This window comes from Zeugodacus cucurbitae, chromosome 6, assembly GCF_028554725.1.
Source record: "Zeugodacus cucurbitae isolate PBARC_wt_2022May chromosome 6, idZeuCucr1.2, whole genome shotgun sequence".
NCBI lineage: Eukaryota > Metazoa > Arthropoda > Insecta > Diptera > Tephritidae > Zeugodacus > Zeugodacus cucurbitae.
Genome location: NC_071671.1, coordinates 881,837 through 899,442, shown reverse-complemented (window position 1 = coordinate 899,442; position 17,606 = coordinate 881,837). Strand labels below are relative to the sequence as shown.

At 36.0% G+C, this 17,606-nt stretch overlaps 4 protein-coding genes across 13 annotated transcripts; 2 read left to right on the top strand and 2 right to left on the bottom strand.

The window, feature by feature from the left end:
- Window positions 1-24: 24 nt before the first annotated feature.
- On the bottom strand, window positions 25-4,956 carry LOC105213390 (protein lines). 5 transcript variants are annotated; one of them, XM_011186149.3, is made up of 3 exons: window positions 4,655-4,956; window positions 3,866-4,190; window positions 25-3,808 (listed from the first exon to the last, which is right to left on the bottom strand). In XM_011186149.3, the coding sequence occupies exons 2-3, from the start codon at window positions 4,121-4,123 to the stop codon at window positions 824-826; spliced, it is 3,243 nt and encodes a 1,080-aa protein (XP_011184451.1). In that variant the 5' UTR covers window positions 4,124-4,190; window positions 4,655-4,956; the 3' UTR covers window positions 25-823. The 5 variants fall into 5 exon arrangements, with proteins under 5 accessions (XP_011184451.1, XP_011184449.1, XP_011184450.1 ...); XM_011186150.3 differs by having other exon boundaries at window positions 26-3,808; window positions 3,872-4,190; XM_011186147.3 differs by having other exon boundaries at window positions 25-4,190.
- Window positions 4,957-5,525: 569 nt separating this feature from the next.
- On the top strand, window positions 5,526-9,328 carry Pgi (glucose-6-phosphate isomerase). Its single transcript, XM_011186151.3, has 5 exons — window positions 5,526-5,924; window positions 7,059-7,641; window positions 7,711-7,950; window positions 8,019-8,550; window positions 8,605-9,328. Exons 1-5 carry the CDS (start codon window positions 5,791-5,793, stop codon window positions 8,790-8,792), a joined length of 1,677 nt encoding a protein of 558 aa, XP_011184453.1. The 5' UTR covers window positions 5,526-5,790; the 3' UTR covers window positions 8,793-9,328.
- On the bottom strand, window positions 8,712-11,912 carry LOC105213392 (WD repeat-containing protein 43). The gene is made up of 8 exons (XM_011186152.3): window positions 11,689-11,912; window positions 11,521-11,634; window positions 10,927-11,456; window positions 10,370-10,867; window positions 10,149-10,277; window positions 9,927-10,076; window positions 9,768-9,868; window positions 8,712-9,705 (listed from the first exon to the last, which is right to left on the bottom strand). Exons 1-8 carry the CDS (start codon window positions 11,902-11,904, stop codon window positions 9,533-9,535), a joined length of 1,911 nt encoding a protein of 636 aa, XP_011184454.1. The 5' UTR covers window positions 11,905-11,912; the 3' UTR covers window positions 8,712-9,532.
- A 290-nt stretch (window positions 11,913-12,202) lies between these two features.
- LOC105213393 (KAT8 regulatory NSL complex subunit 3) lies at window positions 12,203-17,588 on the top strand. Of its 6 annotated transcripts, XM_054234279.1 has the most exons (10): window positions 12,203-12,233; window positions 12,509-12,627; window positions 13,545-13,894; window positions 13,955-14,481; window positions 14,553-14,850; window positions 14,936-15,083; window positions 15,142-15,376; window positions 15,526-15,576; window positions 15,665-16,477; window positions 16,544-17,588. In XM_054234279.1, the coding sequence occupies exons 2-10, from the start codon at window positions 12,526-12,528 to the stop codon at window positions 17,428-17,430; spliced, it is 3,411 nt and encodes a 1,136-aa protein (XP_054090254.1). In that variant the 5' UTR covers window positions 12,203-12,233; window positions 12,509-12,525; the 3' UTR covers window positions 17,431-17,588. The 6 variants fall into 6 exon arrangements, with proteins under 6 accessions (XP_054090254.1, XP_054090255.1, XP_054090253.1 ...); XM_054234280.1 differs by lacking the exon at window positions 12,203-12,233 and having other exon boundaries at window positions 12,298-12,627; window positions 15,665-16,429; XM_054234278.1 differs by lacking the exon at window positions 12,203-12,233 and having other exon boundaries at window positions 12,298-12,627.
- Window positions 17,589-17,606: the final 18 nt, after the last annotated feature.

Genomic DNA, 17,606 nt, shown 5'->3' with positions numbered 1-17,606 from the left:
CCTTTAAAATTATGATATAAAAGATTCTTTTATTATGTAAAAATTATTACAAATATGTCTTGTAAGTATGTACATGATTTTTTTGGTGTTATAAAAATAATGTTTCGATTTAAGTTATGTACTAGGGTATACATATATCAAAATTAGTGTGGCATTTCTCTTTCATACTTCATATTGTATACTTATTCTTAAGTATGCATTCTCGGAAGTTCATATTTACATCCATCTAAGTTTTTAATTGAAAATACTATTATTAATTTAATAAAAGTAAAATATAAAAAGTGCATATGCACTGTGCTGATATGTTAACAATTAATAATTATTTAATTTTACGAACTATATTATTGTCTTAAGTTTAGAATCGCAATAAGTACAACTTAAGCTAAGGCAAGACAAATTACAAATCATCAAGATTTTCATATGAAAACCAAAATATTTGCAGTTATTGTATAATGTTAGGTCTACTTAAACTCATTTAATAAAATACACTAAACGACAAATTAAATTACATTAATTAGAAGTGCTATATTAAGGGTTTAGGTTGTTTTAACGATTGATTTAAAACCAAATATTTTAAATCGCTTAATGAGAATTGCTATTTGCTAAAGTTATTCAAGTCTTTCATTTTAACAATAAAGTTCGTATGTCTAATGAATATATATATATATATATATAAAGATATATAAATAATGAAATATGATTTCATCATTCGTACTAGAACAATGTTCATCATCGCAACAAGTAAAATACAAAATAAATAAATAACTTCTTCGATAAAGTATTTTAAGCTATTGTTAATTCAAAAACGATCCCAAGGAACATGTTATGTTAAGCTACGTTCGTTGCCCTCATAAAGGCTCTCACAGCTTTCCAGCAGCCGAAGCACCGGTGAAATATCGTAGGGATACAACTGACGAGCTACTAATCGAGAGATATGCAAACGCAATCGTATCAGCACACTCATTGCTTCGTCGAGGACAGGCGATCCCATTCCAAAATCGTGACAACTACGTAGAAACATGTCCCAATTTGCTCTTATATACTTTAATAGTCGTAGGAGATAAAGTAGAAAGCAAGTTTCATTGCTGACCAGTAAATCCAGCAAAAGGTCTGAGCTGTTGGAAATCATTTTGAGAAACTCTAAGAAGGTATATACCGGATTCAACATTGACACCAGTTCCGGGAATGCATTATTGCGAAAGGATATGCCTGCTGTGACATCCAAGGTGCACACCATTGCTTCAATTAAATGGTCATCCTGGTCGTCAAACAGATGTATGAGTATTTTGCTAAAGTGGCACTCGGGATGGAATTCTAGTTTGTGCTTTATAAACGATTCCAATTTCCGTAAAACATCCCGTATGGAGCGCTCAATCAGCACCATATCTTGATAGGCATCACAATCTTGAGAATCAATCGACGAATCTGAAGAATCGCTTCGTATCTCTTTAACAGTTACGGCAACAGATTTCAGAACAAGCAGCACCATTTTTTGTAATATTGTTTTATCCATTTCTATGGCATTTGCGTCAAACTCGATTGAACCACCCGAAAAAATGCCCGAAGAATTTGGAATGTTGTCGTTATTAGAGAAGTGCCCATTCATCGGAGCAGACGAAGATTGTGGCGCTGACGCATACATTTGTGTTGTACATCGTTCCGGCTTCGGCAACCATGGCATATCTTCTATATACGTAATAGCAGCGCGCTTGAAGCCCAAAAAACTGACCGTGTTCTCGGGTTGTCGGCGCGGTAAAGAGTCTAAAATACGTGCCTCTTTTACATGGCGCACAATTCTTTGCGCCAAGTGACATGTCTCCACTGGCAGCATGTCCTGCAGTGCAAGCGTAGAGCCGTAACACAATGCTTCGTTGAATAAACATAGTAGCTGTTTATACACCGTACACGAAAGATGTTGTTGTTGTAAAAGTAGTTCAAACTTATCGAGCTGGGCATAAAATGGACGTGTTTCGACCACAGAGAGATTCGCCTTAACTGAAATTATATTTTCCCACAGCTGCAGGAAATTAAGTATACAATGCTCCGCATGATCTATATGCATATGGTTTACAATAAGAGCTTTCATATTCTTCACCAATGCAGGCCATTTATTTTCGAGTATTTTAATTGTGACACCTTTCAGATGTGACGTATCGAAACTCTCAGAGTCCGTAAGTGTGATTATTTGACAACTTGACGATACAAAAGAATTGGGCACAGAATTTGATTGCGGCTCCTCGACGTCACCAATATCCACATTTAGCTCTGCTGAATTGTGAATACTCGAAAAATGTGACGGGTGAGTATTTAAAGACGGCGCGTGGTTGTGATGGTCATCAATGTGATTTTGATGCATTACATGCTGTTCGAATAGATGCGTAGGAGCATTTACGTAATGCGGCACAGCATTAGATGGATCATATGATATTGTGGGTAGAAAACTTGTGTTGTTTTGCATTGTCCTTTCAATAATATCATAAGAGGGGAAATGTTGAAGATGGTGATGACGCTGTTGATGGTGGTGATGTTGCATAGACATTTGTGATAAATGGTGATGGTTTCTCCGCGCATGCGCTTGTACCATACTCTCCTCTAACACATCATCATCCAAGTCATCGTCATCATTTTCGATCACTTCTTCATCACCGTCGATGTCTTCCTCGTGCTCTACTGTATCGTTAAGCGCACCTCGAAATTGTAATGCAAAATAGTTCGTTTCCAAAGTTGGTTGCTGCGGTTGGAAGTGAAAAAATCTTTCGCTGTCTAGAGCATCTCTTTCTTCACTCGCACTTGCATTGCCGAAAGACGTGTTTCTACTTTGATCTGTAGAAACATCACTACCCAACTGGGTGTCTACAATTTCGTCTTCAAGTGGATGCAAATCCATATCTTTCCACTCAACTATCCGTTTGATAATTTCTAAACTGAAATGAATTTTTTGAACTGCCGAACTATCCAAGCGTTCAAAGCTAAAAAGGGTGTCCACCAATTTTTTAAGCCAGTTATCATCCAGCTCCTGCTTTGCAATCACCAGGAACGAAGCCAATACTCTAGCAGCTAAAAACTGTACATATTCATTGTTGTAACTGGATAAAACAATGATTTCATCAATTAGATTATGATCATTACGAATGAGAACATCACATACGTCCATTATTCTTGCACAAATAAAACCTTTAGAATTCTGTTTAAGGTATATATCGAACAAAAGCTGTAAATTCGATAGGAATTGCAAAAGCTTTTCCGTCGGCCATTCCGAAAGATTCGCAATGCGCTTTTGCCCATTTGTGTCGATCGAGTAATGTGATTGAAAAGGCTTACGTAGTGTTCGTTCGGATACACCGCAAAGACATTGCTTGTTTAAGGAGGCCTCGAATTCACGCATGTCCTCTGAATGTGCCGCCGCTAATGCCACACTTGCGTTTGACAGCATCTCTTGCTCTATCGTATGCGCCGTTGATATCTTAGAACTATTCTTATTTACAGTTATAGGTAGTAAATCTGGCATCTGACATGGTATTCGATCGACTTCATCGGAACTTACACTTGTCGTAATGGAATTAATGCTTTTTCCAATAATATCGGCACTTTTTAAGGGAATTTCTTGTTTTTTTAGTGTATCTGTGGAACTTGCATTACTTGTGACATCTAAAATTCCTGGAAGAATTTGTGCTACACTCCCTTGTTCATTTAATAAGTGAGACATCGAAGTAGCACGCGATCCGCTCGGTGTGGATGTAGGAGAATTATTTACAGAACTAGGCGTGGATATGGAATTTGCGGACGACGAAAGCGAGGAACACCGTAACTGTTGATGATTATTATTAATACTTAATAATTTGCCATTGAAGTTTGTTTGCATTACACTTACTCCACCGGTATCAATAATGTCGGGTGGGGGAGAAGATGTTGCGTCTGCCACAGGTGTTGCCTTGGAGGGAACCGACTTAACAACTCTACTGCTTTTACTGATTTTTTCAATTTTTTGTCTTTTCGTTTGGGGTTGCTCGGCATTGTTATTGGTGTTGCTACTGCAATTGTGATTATTACTGCCTGATGATAGTTGTGTAGGGATACTGTTGGCAGTGCTAAGATCTGATTTGCACGATGATGAATTGGACATTTTTTATGTTCGGCAATGCCGTGATAAAACTTTGCTTGAATGGTGAATGAACGCCGATATTTATGTTCTGTAAATGCAAAAAAAAACGCATTATTTATTAAATTTATTTATTGTTTATTTATGCATATATTAATAATTTACAAAAAACATTCACAAATCTCACAAACAAAATTATTTTGAGTTAACATCCTTTTTCAGATTCAACACATTTACGGATTTATCACTTCTTTTAACAAATATTCCCAACGTTACGCTTTGCCATTGGACAAAAGATGCTACTGTGCTACGCATTTGCAAGGTTACGTATGCAACATCATTGAAACCACGCACAGTCTTTTTTGTTGCCGCTCTTAACTTTAGGAGGAGGCGTCGGTTTTATAGTTCTTTGAATACGTACACGCGGCAACATATGCTACTAACTTACGTCGGCATAACTTTATTGTTTCAAATAATTTCATATATTTAATAACTTGTATTCATTTAATGAACGGCTATTGTGTATAAGTAGCACTATTTTATGTGCCTATTTACCTTTTACTATCTTCTTTTCGCTTTCTGCTTTTTAGCAGTTGCAATAGACCTGTGTCACTTTCTTGTTTCTTGCGTTTTCCGCGATTTCAGTCTTGCTATATGCACATTACACTTTTTGTTTAACATATTAATGTAGATAAAAAAGTTTTGAAAAATTAAATTAAAACTTTAATACAATCTCACGCGAATCCATAGCACTGAAACATTTTTTTCCCAATTATTATGCGCTACTTAGTTTTGCTTTTTTGTTGGAATTTGACTTCTTAATTACACACACCAATACACACTACATTCCAGTGCAGCCAACGTGACAATAGAACGAACATTTCAACCAGTTGCTACCAGATTCGAGATGCCACTTCCTCTCTTTAAATTTTTGAAGCGAATATTTTTAACACTATATTGTTTATAAGAAATATTTTGAATTTTCCTATTTTTATTAAAATTCAACTCCTTTCAAAAGAAATTATACAAAGAATGAGGATATGTAGCGCCATAAAGCATTGAACGAAAGTGAACATTTGCTATGAACGAAAAGGCATATAGATGTCGCTATTGCATCCTTTGCAAAAATTCAAGATTACTTAATGACAATTTAAACCAGGAAACACATAAAACTTAAGCATTATGCTTAAGTAATAATAGAAAACTTTACAATATAAATTTATGTACATAATTTATATTAAACAAAAATATGTCATTTCCTTGATTCTGACCCGTTTAATGTTTATAAGTCAACACTAAAACTATAACTAAATTACTTTTTACATGTGAATCGTCCACATTTGTAAAACTTACATGAAACTTAAACAAATCGTACGCATTGCATTGTGTGTATGGCTTTAGTTTTACATTCGACATTGACAAAGCTGCGTAGAGAGAAATTGAATTTGTTTCGGACGTGGAGTGGGATTGCTTTAGTCGTTATAAATTATAATTGTTCTGGTCATTTGTGAGAACGTTGTTAAGTTGGATTAATTCAAGCTTTAATTAATTTGCTTTATAAAATAAAAAAGTTCTTTCACAATTGTACATTGTTGAATATACTTTAGCACGAATTCCAAATTACATTCAGTATTCATAAAACTCAACTTGTTTGCAATAGTTTTATCAGAAGAAGTCATATACTAATAAAAATGGCAGGACCACTTCCACTGCTTTCGGAGGAACCGGCTTACCAAAAGCTACAACAGTTTTATAATGCTCATGGAAAAGACATTAATATGAAGGAACTTTTCGCCCGAGATACGAATCGTTTCAAGAAGTATAGGTGAGTTGTCTTAGTTTAATATGGAACTGGTGAAGATTACGGTTACGTGAAAATTTTTGGTTTGGTAGTTAGTTTGTAGAAGGATGTATTCTTTTAATGTGTATATCTCTTATTGAATATACATATATACATACATAAATTAATGTGTACACCAATTTGTTGAAATATTTTTAATATTTTGTTTTTACAACCGGAAAATTAATTCCACAAGCACAATAGCATATATGTACTATATTCTTAAATAGTTTCAATGTAAGTTATCTAAAAACTTATTGTATCCTCTTTGCAATTATACATACTTTTCAGTTATGTATGTACATATGCTAGGTGTCATTCTGCCGCTTTCGCACTTTTGGTATACCAATCAATTTACATTTAAATATTGTATAATATCAATACTAATAGCATGTATTAAGGAATACTAAATGATTTCGTATATATAACAAAATATGTGTTCAATTTAGATTTAGAAAGGTGATTTATGATAATAATATTGATACTATGTTGAAAGTAAGCATATGAATGTATTTTAGACCTTGACGTTGACCTACACAATATATGCACGTGTGTATATACACACATACATAAATCTACCCAGTGATACTTTTTTCACCAATTAATTTTTGTATAGGAACATTGCATTGCCCTTCTTGACATCAATACCATATGAAAGTTATCAAATTTTAATTGTTTTTGTTTTATATGTTAAAGACTAAGTCTTTGAATGGCAGTGGACAAATGTAAGTCATATGCAATACATGCGTATATACATTTATGCATATCAGAAATGTGGAATCGCCCTTCAACGAAACATTCACGTGTCGGGGTAATGAATGATAAGATTCCCTTTTTAAAAAATCAGAACTTTTAAGTTTAGTTGAGTGAAAATTTCGGCAATTTCCATGATAAAACAAGCTATTACTAATTTACTCTTGTAATGTTCTCTATATAATGGTAATGAATTTGGACTTGGAAGTTTAAATTTTCATTTTTTTTGTACCGGTTAGCCTCTAAGTGAAAATACATTGCAATTTTTAATGGGTATATCTACATATAGAAATAAGAAAAATACAATTCCTAGTCAATGTACAGTAGCTCTATATTTATTATCCTTAACGTATTGTTTACTTCTAGTTTGCGTCTTAAGACCCCTAATGATGGTGAGATATTGATTGATTATTCAAAGAACCGCATTACGGAAGACGTATGGCCCCTACTACTTGACTTAGCAAAAGCTCGCAATGTAACTGCGGCGCGTGATGCCATGTTCTCTGGCCAAGCCATCAATATTACAGAAAATCGCGCTGTACTTCATGTAGCGCTACGCAATCGTGGAAATGATGCAATCCTTGTCGATTGTAACGATGTTATGCCGTTAGTGCGCGCTGAATTGTCACATATGAAAGAGTTCACTAATCAAGTTATATCAGGCGTATGGCGCGGATGTACCGGCAAACAAATAACCGATGTGGTTAACATTGGTATCGGTGGCTCTGATTTGGGTCCATTGATGGTGACGGAAGCACTTAAACCTTACTGCAAGGGCTTACACTCTCATTTCGTTTCGAATATTGATGGTACACACTTGGCGGAAGTGTTAAAACGTGTTAACTATGAAACTACATTGTTTATTGTTGCTTCAAAAACATTTACCACCCAAGAGACAATAACTAATGCCACATCGGCAAAGAACTGGCTACTGGAGCACGCTAAAGACGTATGTTATATGTTAAAATATATATTATATAATGTTTGCTAATATCCTCTATTTAATCGCCGGAATTAGCCTGCTGCTGTTGCTAAGCATTTTGTTGCATTGTCTACAAACAAGGAAAAGGTAACTGCTTTTGGCATTGACAGTAAAAATATGTTTGGATTCTGGGATTGGGTTGGTGGACGTTACTCACTTTGGTCTGCCATTGGTTTGTCCATATGTCTGTCGATAGGCTTTGAGAATTTCGAGCAATTACTCGAAGGAGCCCATTTCTTGGATAATCATTTTAGGACTGCGCCTTTGGAGCAAAATGTAAGTTGTAAATAACACACAATGCAATACAATAAAATGATGTCTTAATAAAATTATATCCTTATCAGGCACCAGTTATACTTGCACTGTTGGGTATCTGGTATTCGAATTTCTTCAACGCCGAGACACATGCCTTGCTCCCTTACGACCAATATTTGCATCGCTTTGCTGCATACTTCCAGCAAGGCGATATGGAAAGCAACGGAAAATTCGTAACCAAGACCGATTCAAAGGTTGTCAATTACAGTACCGGCCCAATCGTTTGGGGTGAACCAGGCACCAATGGCCAGCATGCCTTCTATCAACTGATTCATCAGGGAACTCGACTAATACCCTGTGATTTCATTGCGCCAGCTCAGACACAAAACCCAATCGCTGGCGGAGCACATCACAAAATATTATTGGCAAACTTTTTGGCACAGACTGAGGCGTTAATGCAAGGCAAAACAACGCAACAAGCGCGTATTGAGCTGGAGGCAGCGGGCTTGTCTGGCGAGAAACTCGAAGCACTATTGCCACATAAGACGTTTACTGGTAATCGCCCAACAAACTCAATTGTTGTAAAGAAAGTCACACCGTTCATCTTGGGCGTCCTTATTGGTAAGTTATCGATGCAAATTTACCAAATATGAAAATAATTGATTTTATTTTTAGCTTTATATGAACACAAAATATTTACCCAAGGAACAATCTGGGATATCAATTCTTTCGACCAGTGGGGCGTAGAATTGGGTAAACAATTAGCTAAAGCCATTGAACCAGAATTGGCCACGCCAAATGAAGTAACTACACACGATGCGTCCACCAACGGTCTCATCAACTTCCTAAAAGCAAACTGGTAAACTAGATTGTGGGCGATTTCAAAATGAACCACATTAAACCTTTTCCAGCGGAAGAAAAATAGACCCAAAGCATTTAGGAGCGTAAAATTCTTGAAAAAAACAACTATGAGATTACACATAAAAAATTCTGTTAAACTGAAATAGAGCACTGCAGCTTGAAATATGGTTTTCACCAGTATGCTTAATAACATTGATTCAAATTCACTAAAATCTCAATTTGTATTTGTTATTCTACAAAATGCTTATAATTGTGAATGCATAGGAAATTTAGATTCGTTTACAAACGCGATGATGTGGATGTCGAAACGAAGATACTTAGAAATTGCTGTTAGACACATTCAGCCTATTAGTAAAGTTATATTCACGTTTAGTTAAGGTTTTACCATCTGCTGTTGAATGATTATTATTATTATTAATGTCATATAGGACTCACGTAGTATCCTGACAAAAAGCTATTAGTAACTGTTGTATTCTATGTATATCAAAATAAAAATAAATTTGATGTTAGCTGGAAATACATTCTTTCTCGCAGTATATTTCATTTGTTCTGATATTAAAAACTTGCTACACTGAAGTTAGAGAAACTTTACCTATAAGACATACACAATTTATCAGTGCTTTCAGGACAGAGCAGATAAAACAAAAAACATTTTGTTATAAATCTATTTTTTACTTATGTATATAATAAACATACTACATTTGCTGTCTGAGAAAGAATTTTCAGATAATCATCATTACGATTAAGTTTCCATTTCTTCTCCATCGTCAGCGTCACTATCATCATTGTCTTCACTTTCATCATTATCGTCACCGCCTTGGTCCATGTTTTCAATGTCATCTTCAATATCCTCATCCCATTCATCATCGGAGACACTCTTGTCGCCTGTATCTTCCAATTCAGAGTCTGAAGAATCTGCAATCAATAATTATAATTTTTATTTTTTAGCAAACAAACAAAAAAAAGATCATGCGTACCATTATCCTCATAGACCAAAACATTTGCACTGTTTAAGTTGTTATCCTCATTAGTGTTGCGCTTTATTTGATTTATCAACAGATCTAGACGTCCAGAGACTCTGTAAACGAATTATTAAAATTAACTGCAGTTCAAATTGTATTAAACACTAAACAAACTTTGATAACTCCTTCAGACAGTTGACGCGATGTTCTATTATACCGATGCACGGCCCAAATTTATTTAATAGATCTTCAGAACCCATAGCCATTAGTTGACTGGTATGCGTCTGAACAAGGATTTTAAGCCAATCGATTGCATACTCGACGCTGCAAAGTAATTATGCTATTATTGTCCAAATACATATATATAGTTGTCATAACAACTGAAACGGTACTTACTGCATGCGTTTTTGTTGCATAGACTGCGTCAATTCATTCACTAATGGTCCCACGTATTGCACAGGTAATTTGTGGAGCGTCAGTTGAATAGTTTTAATATCATGTGTGTGCAATACAGAACGTAGAAGACTAAATATGGAGTAATAGGTGATATTGATTAAATTGTAGCCGACTCTAACCTAACGATTTCTTATATTATGAAAAATTAAACTGATACATACACATTGTCTTTGCTATGTAGAGCCTGTACTAGCAACTGAACTTTGCTTTGAGCTTGAGGTGCTCCAGCCCCAGGAACAGCGTTCAAATTCAAATTTTGTAATCGGGATTCCATGGGCAACTCTACCGTCTTCGTTCTTCGTAATTTCTTTTTTGGAACTGTAGCTGAGGATTTGTAATCTACATCGGCATCATTGACGATTGGAGTAACCGTTTTTTGGGCGTCACCAACTTTTCCGTCTTTCTTTGACAGTTTCCCACGCGCCAAGTATAGCGATTTTGGGTCGGTACGTATTAAAACTTGCAATTTTTCAGTGAAATTCGGAGTTAAGTGTTCGAATACAAGAAAGCTTTTGTTGCCATAGCCGAAAATCAATTCTTGTGGGCGGCTGCTATGTTGAAGTGATACTGAAATAGCTGGAATTGGCGCGATTACTGTTGCACTGTCTGATGCTACTTCAATGGTCAACTTTGGTTTTATTGGTTTTTCTGGTTTGATACTGCAAAAGTCATCAATTTAGGATCATCTGACATATATAACACCGTAAATAATACTCACTTTTCCACTGCAATCAGGTACATATGAATCACACCACTGCGTGTTACACTCGCAACTCGCACATTGCCATCAATATCCACTTGACAAGTTAGGCAGTGTGCTACATCCTCCATAATTAGTGTAGAACTCGCGCTTTTATTACGACCTTTTTTCCCAATTTTCCATATACATATTATTCGCTCCATTCGCGATGTACTCACGACGTATTCGCTGCTCTCATCTATCACGAGCGAATTCATCAAATTTATATCTGATGTGTGCCCGGTTAACGTTTGCACTAATTCCTGTGTTGCAATTGAATAAACTTTAATTTGGCGACCTCCGACTACCAAATTATGTGATATTCCCAAGTAAACAATGCTGTACGGCTTCTCAGGGCCCACTGACCAAGATGAAAGTTGCTTTTCTTCAGAAAGTGACCACTTTATTATCTGGCAATCTTCACCACTACTATATAAGTGACCTTCGGCATCTTGAGTAACACAAGTAACTTTACCACTGTGTCCTTCGCCTTTTAAGTTTCGCTCGATCTGTGTTTAGTAATAATATGTATGTCATACGAAATTTACTGAGGTTATTTTCAAATACAATTACCTTCCCTAAAGCGTAAGAATAAAGAGAAATGTGTCCATTGCTAGTACCCAGTGCCAGGTAAATTGCTTCTGTGTCATTGTTCGAACCATTGTGTGATTTTCGAGCTTTCTTTGACTATTTGGGATATACTATATAGAAACAATTTAGTAAAATAGATAACTAACAAACCTTTTTTCCTTCAACACTATGCCCAGTCGAGGAAGTTGTCACAACCCACGTGAGAGCCGTACAAGGGCCAGATAATTGTAGATTTGGTGTATACTCCTGCTTTAGTTCGTTGGTTTCCGTGTCCCATATTCTTAGAATACCTTGATCGTTTATGAAGGCAAATAATTTGCCATTAGGCGAAAAGCTTAACACGTGCTGTTGTCCTAATGCCATCATGAATGTGTCTAAAAATTCAAAATTATAAATAATTGTAGTTTACGCACTTGTCAGAATTTACGGCTGCCACTTGGTTGAGTAAATTAAATCATTAAGAGGTACGTCGACAGTAGCATTAGTAGAAATAAAATACTTGTTTGTACGCAAATAATCTTTAAATAAAAGTGTTTTCAGGTAAAATAGATTTTATTTTTTAGACAATACCATTATATAATTGGATATTAAATTTGGTCATAATGGAAACTGTTGTAATTTTTTATGGTCTGGCAGCTTTCGAAAAGTCACCATACCTCCTCATGTATTCAACATGAGCACAACATCAAGTATTGGTATGTGAATTTTATAAATACAACCTTTAATAGTGATTTTTAGAATACATTTATTGTTAACCTGTAGGTTAACCAATAACAAATTTCTTCAAGTTGTGACTTGTATTATTTGACATTTGTTGTGGAGTTGTGTTATTGGTTGTCAAAGTTGTTTTCGGCGGACCACTGAACGAGGTGTTCAATAAGCGCACATTGCAAACACTTTTTACGTTATTAAATGTTTAAATTCATAGTACTACTGTAAATATTGTGGAAGTAAAGCATCATTTATTCAGGTTGAAAGCTACAGGTGATGATGACTTCATATATGAAACTGTTCGAGGACTTCTTGCAGCGCAAGGAATGTGATGGAACTCGTACAGCACCTGCTGCATCTGAGGACGAAGATATAGAGGTAATAATATTTATAATTTTGTTTTTTAGGCGCGAACGTATAAGTGGTGCATTAATAGTAAACCCTGCTTGCGATCGTTAACTTTTTAGATGTTGAGCTAAATTGCTTATTTGTTTATAGGTATTTTGGAAAATAATGGTGAAATTCTAACCAATCTATTACTTTAAATAATTGGGGAGAAACATAAACAATGGTGCCACACAAATGTATTTTGTATTGAATGACACAATTATTTTTGTAGCTGTAAAAAGTATTTTATATACTTTTTCTATCTCCATTGAATTTTAATATATAACATTTAGCAGTATATAATAGGTAATATAAATATTTAAATCAACAGGATTTTATAAATATTTGACATTCGTGGTCTGCGCCACAAATTTGTAAGACATTTTAAAACAAGATATATGGTAACTCCTTAAACGACGCCATATTGCGAAAAAGCTAAGTAGTGGTATAAAGCAAATTGTTCAATAATAGTGTTGTGATGAAAGAAAATAAGTTTTATTAAAGGAAAATATCGGTATAAATAACTATTGAAAATTTAGAATGTGTTTACAACAAATAATTTATATAAATTGTAACTCTTTAACGCAATATATCCTTTTAATAGTTGAATAATAAATATCGCAATTCATTAGTAAAAGTACTCGGCAATTCACATTAAACATTAAAATATTCTCCCAATTGTTTCAGTAACTCATTTATATATCTATTTTTGATTTCAATATATTAAAAATGTTTATTTTCATAAATAAATGTCCATATTTTTTATCGATTGTTACAGTTTTTTGACACAGTGAAAAAAATCTAAAATTTTTGTGTCATTTATAACAGTATATATAATTATTTTCCGAAATAGTACAATAATAGTGTGAAAACTATTCTAAATATATTATATATTCAATCACTTATAGCAACAAAATTCGTCTTTTGAGTCTGTTTGTGGAACTATTAATTCTATCAGTAGTGAAGGGGGAGGTAGTAATAAAATGGAACACAGTTACACGAGAGACAATACCCGGCCGCTGGCAAGTGTTAGCACAGGCTTGTTACCAGCTCGTACAATTCTGGTTCGTCGTACACCACAGTGTCCTTCTTGTCATACACATCCCGAAGAGCATGATTTTGAAGATTTTAATCAGGCCAATGTGCCCTCTTACAATGAAATAGCGGCCAAAGAAGCCATGAATGAGTGTTCTCGAATTGCTAAATACGTAAAAAACAATAATCCAGACGACGATGATTGGGAAGCACATATTAACCAGTAAGTACACAAGTATTCAACAACAACAACAAAGTAAATTAACGTATAAAATATTTCTAGAATTGGTTGGAGCAACATGCAAAAGACACTTTTCAATAAAGTAGCAAATATTTTGGATAACGATCAGTTAGGACGATTAGCCAATGTTAACCGTCAAAACGAAGCTATGCAACGTCGTGTCGCTATCGATAAGTCTGCTAGTCGAATGCGCAGGGCGTTAGCTGCTGTTGCTTGGGACTCACGACTCACACAATGGCTACATTGTTTGCTAATGGATTCACTTCCATCAACATATATGGCGTCTTATTTAGATATTTTGCAAACATTAAAATCTAAATTACCAACACTTATGGATAAAATGCTATTTGGGCGGCCACTAAATGTTAGCCAAGAACTTTTGGCGCCAGTAATGAAAAACAAATGGGAGCCAATTGTTAGTACGAAAGTTCGCAAACTAACACAGAATGCAGTAATAGTTGCGCTGCCTTCTGTACCTACTAGTGGTCCAGTACCTAATCGCCTTCAAAAATGGTATCATCAATTGGCCAGCATAACACAAATTGTACAAGTAACTCTTCCCTCCAATGGTGAGTAGGCAAACACACCTAGATGAATAATATAAAACAAATCAATTGATACATATTTTTTAAATTCACAGTTAGTCATATAGCTCGGCAACCATTGGAGCAAGTAGCCGAACAAATAGTGTCACTTACTCGAGTTAAAATACAAGAATTACGAAACGAAAATGCTCAGCGAAGCATCATATTGATAGGATTTAACGCTGGTGCTGCTCTCGCTCTACAAGTGGCTATGTCGGAGAATGTGTCATGTGTAGTATGTATGGGCTTTGCTTATAATACATTTAACGGAATACGTGGAACTCCTGACGACCGTATATTAGACATAAAGGTGCCAATATTATTTGTGGTTGGTCAGAATTCAGCAAAAACAAGGTAAATAATTCTCAGTTACGTTATGTAACTTAATTTATGCAATATGTATTTGTTGACAAGTTAATATTACATCTTTACATTTCAGTACTGAGGAAATGGAGTCGTTACGTGAAAAAATGCAATCGGAAAGCTCCTTAGTGGTGGTGGGCAGTGCGGATGATGTTCTGCGCGTTCCTAAAAGCCGCAGAAAGTTAGATAATGTCACACAATCGATGGTGGATGCTATGGTCGTGGTAGGATTATTATCACTTGGATCACGAAAAGCAATAACTAATTTAATTTTATATTCAGGATGAAATATACGAATTTATTAAAAGAACGCTCACCAATCCTCCCGGTCCACGGGTACCAACCACAGTAACAAGTTTCATGCATACTAAACAGGGACGAAACTCAATCAGCAACAACGCTGGCGGTAGCAGTGCGGAAGGTAATACGAAAAATGGGCCTGTACAAAGAAAGCGTAAGAATGATGCTGTGAACTCCGATCAAGAGACGCCTGCGAAAACTAAATATGTTAATTCAAGTATGTATGACAATATTTTGTCAAATCTTACTTTAATTGTAATCAAATTTAACAATTACTAAAACATTTCACTTTTCATGAACTAATCACCATCAATATCATCATTTGAATTTTCCGTTACCTTCATATCCCTACCATATCCCAACTAGCCAAACTAAAAAAAGTAAAAATCCCAGACCCATTCCAAGTGAAACGAAAGGGTAAAATTATTTTTTATTTCTTTCAATATTTTTGCATGGTTTCCTTTAATTGGAAAAGGTTAATGTTTGTTCCCATCTAACTTTGCAGTCGGTCGTCCAAGAACGCGTCCTTTGATAGCCTCCACATCCACTCCAGCTAAAACAAGCTCAAATGTACTGGCAGGGGGTACTTCAAAAACAGCTCAGCAGCAAAACAAGAAGACGCAAGCATCTTCGAATTCTTCTATAACGAACGAGGATTTGAACATGGCTATACAATCAATACTGGGTGATACGAGTGAACAAGATGGTGCGACAATGAATACCAGTAACGATACAACTCAAGCTGCACAGAAAATTGTAACGAATTACGAAATTGTTGCGCCATCAAAATCGACTCCAATCAAGACCGCATTAATAAATCCGCTGCAAAAGCAAACCCTTCCAGCCGGTGCCAAAATAAAGATGATACCTTCTAACCAATTCGTGCAACTCAAGCCGCCATTGCAATCGCAATCGAAAATTTACACAATCAAAACAGCCTCGATGCAACAGAGCAGCAAATCAGGAAATACCAACATCGGCAGTATCGTATCAACAACACCAACCGTCAGCACCGTTGCGAACCATCAACAACAGATATTCACTTTAAAGTCACCCAATGGCCAGACGACGCAATTCGTTACAGCTGCACCACCCGGCACGGCTCAGCAAAAGTACACCGTCATGAAGAATGTAAGTGGTGGAACTACACTGCAGTTAGCAAACACAGCCTTTAGCGCCATAAAAGGGAGCACGCAAAACTCTTCATCTGCCTCCAATATGGATCTTTCAAACATTATCGACATGCCAATTGTATTCGCGGATAATGAAGGTAATCTCTCTGATTCTGTGGCTTCTTCAACTGCATCTGTCAAGTCGGGTGGGTTCTTGAGAATCTCTCATTTCTCTCTGTAATTGTAATAAATTGTATAATTTTCTTTTGCAGCTAATACTTCCGGTGTCGGGCAACTGATTATAAGTCAGAAAATTATTAAAGAAGCTACTACCACTGGGTCTAGTGCGACTGGTATGGTGGCCACTTCGCCTAAAACTGGTGGCGGCACATATATAATTAATAAAGCTGTTGGCAGCCCAATCTTACAACAAACCGCTCAAACATCAGTCAATAAACAAAATAAGGTGGTCTTCATCAATCGAAACACTATGAAGCCTTGCCCGAATATCATTTCACGCTCGAATGTCACACAACAATTGCCGAAATACACCAAAGTTGTTGTAACGAATCCGAAGACTTCGGCAACAACACTTGTGCCCCGTCCAGCAATGCAGCTAACGACAGCACAGCTTCCAGTGGGTACAGCCAGTGGCAGCACTCCACTAGTGTCGTCTGTGAAACAAGTGAATTTACAGACACTAAAGTCGCCAGTCAGTATTGGTGCGCGACAGACATCAGGCATATTGAATGTCTCCACAAAGTCGCTGCCACAAGTGCAAATAATTAGCACAACCGCTGCTGGGGCAGGTAGTCTCACTAACACGGCCAATCCAACAGCTACAACTAGTGGCAGCACTGTCTTGACCGACCGTCCGCAAATTCGAAATATCGTTGTGAAACCTGGAGGATTGAAGCAAATACCTGCTTTGTCCTCTCACGTATTTAATAGAAATTTAACCGTTCGTAAAATGGTGAATATCATACCCAGTACAAATCCAGCGAGCTCATCATCAACCTCACCTGGTGTATCCATAGTGGCTCAGACGACTACTTCACAGGATAGTAGTCAAGGTAATTCCGTTGGCGCATCATCCATACAAACCTCACCGAAGGTGATAACTTTGAATCCGATTAATCCTTCGGCATCCAAGGAGTGATTTTATCCTTTTCTCCGCTGTTATTCTAATTCTTATTTAGCATTATAAATAAATAGTTCTTAATGTTTCATCTCATCTCAGCCATGTTCATTTCGTAGTTCAACTACTTTCGCGTTCATCTCGCCAACAATAAAACATTGAAAAACAAATATTTCATATATGGTTTGTTTAAATTC

What these genes read in the sequence shown, in the direction of transcription:
- LOC105213390 (XM_011186147.3), bottom strand. Translation starts at nt 4,123, where the DNA reads ATGTCCAATTCATCATCGTGCAAATCAGATCTTAGCACTGCCAACAGT.
- Pgi (XM_011186151.3), top strand. Translation starts at nt 5,791, where the DNA reads ATGGCAGGACCACTTCCACTGCTTTCGGAGGAACCGGCTTACCAAAAG. An exon ending in AATCGTTTCAAGAAGTATAG is followed by an intron (nt 5,925 to 7,058) that starts GTGAGTTGTCTT and finishes GTTTACTTCTAG; the next exon opens with TTTGCGTCTTAAGACCCCTA. An exon ending in CTGCGCCTTTGGAGCAAAAT is followed by an intron (nt 7,951 to 8,018) that starts GTAAGTTGTAAA and finishes TATCCTTATCAG; the next exon opens with GCACCAGTTATACTTGCACT.
- LOC105213392 (XM_011186152.3), bottom strand. Translation starts at nt 11,904, where the DNA reads ATGATGGCATTAGGACAACAGCACGTGTTAAGCTTTTCGCCTAATGGC. An exon ending in TACCTGATTGCAGTGGAAAA is followed by an intron (nt 10,868 to 10,926) that starts GTGAGTATTATT and finishes TGACTTTTGCAG; the next exon opens with TATCAAACCAGAAAAACCAA. An exon ending in ATGCAACAAAAACGCATGCA is followed by an intron (nt 10,077 to 10,148) that starts GTAAGTACCGTT and finishes ATTACTTTGCAG; the next exon opens with CGTCGAGTATGCAATCGATT.
- LOC105213393 (XM_054234279.1), top strand. Translation starts at nt 12,526, where the DNA reads ATGATGACTTCATATATGAAACTGTTCGAGGACTTCTTGCAGCGCAAG. An exon ending in TGGTGGATGCTATGGTCGTG is followed by an intron (nt 15,084 to 15,141) that starts GTAGGATTATTA and finishes TTTTATATTCAG; the next exon opens with GATGAAATATACGAATTTAT. An exon ending in AACTAAATATGTTAATTCAA is followed by an intron (nt 15,377 to 15,525) that starts GTATGTATGACA and finishes TATCCCAACTAG; the next exon opens with CCAAACTAAAAAAAGTAAAA.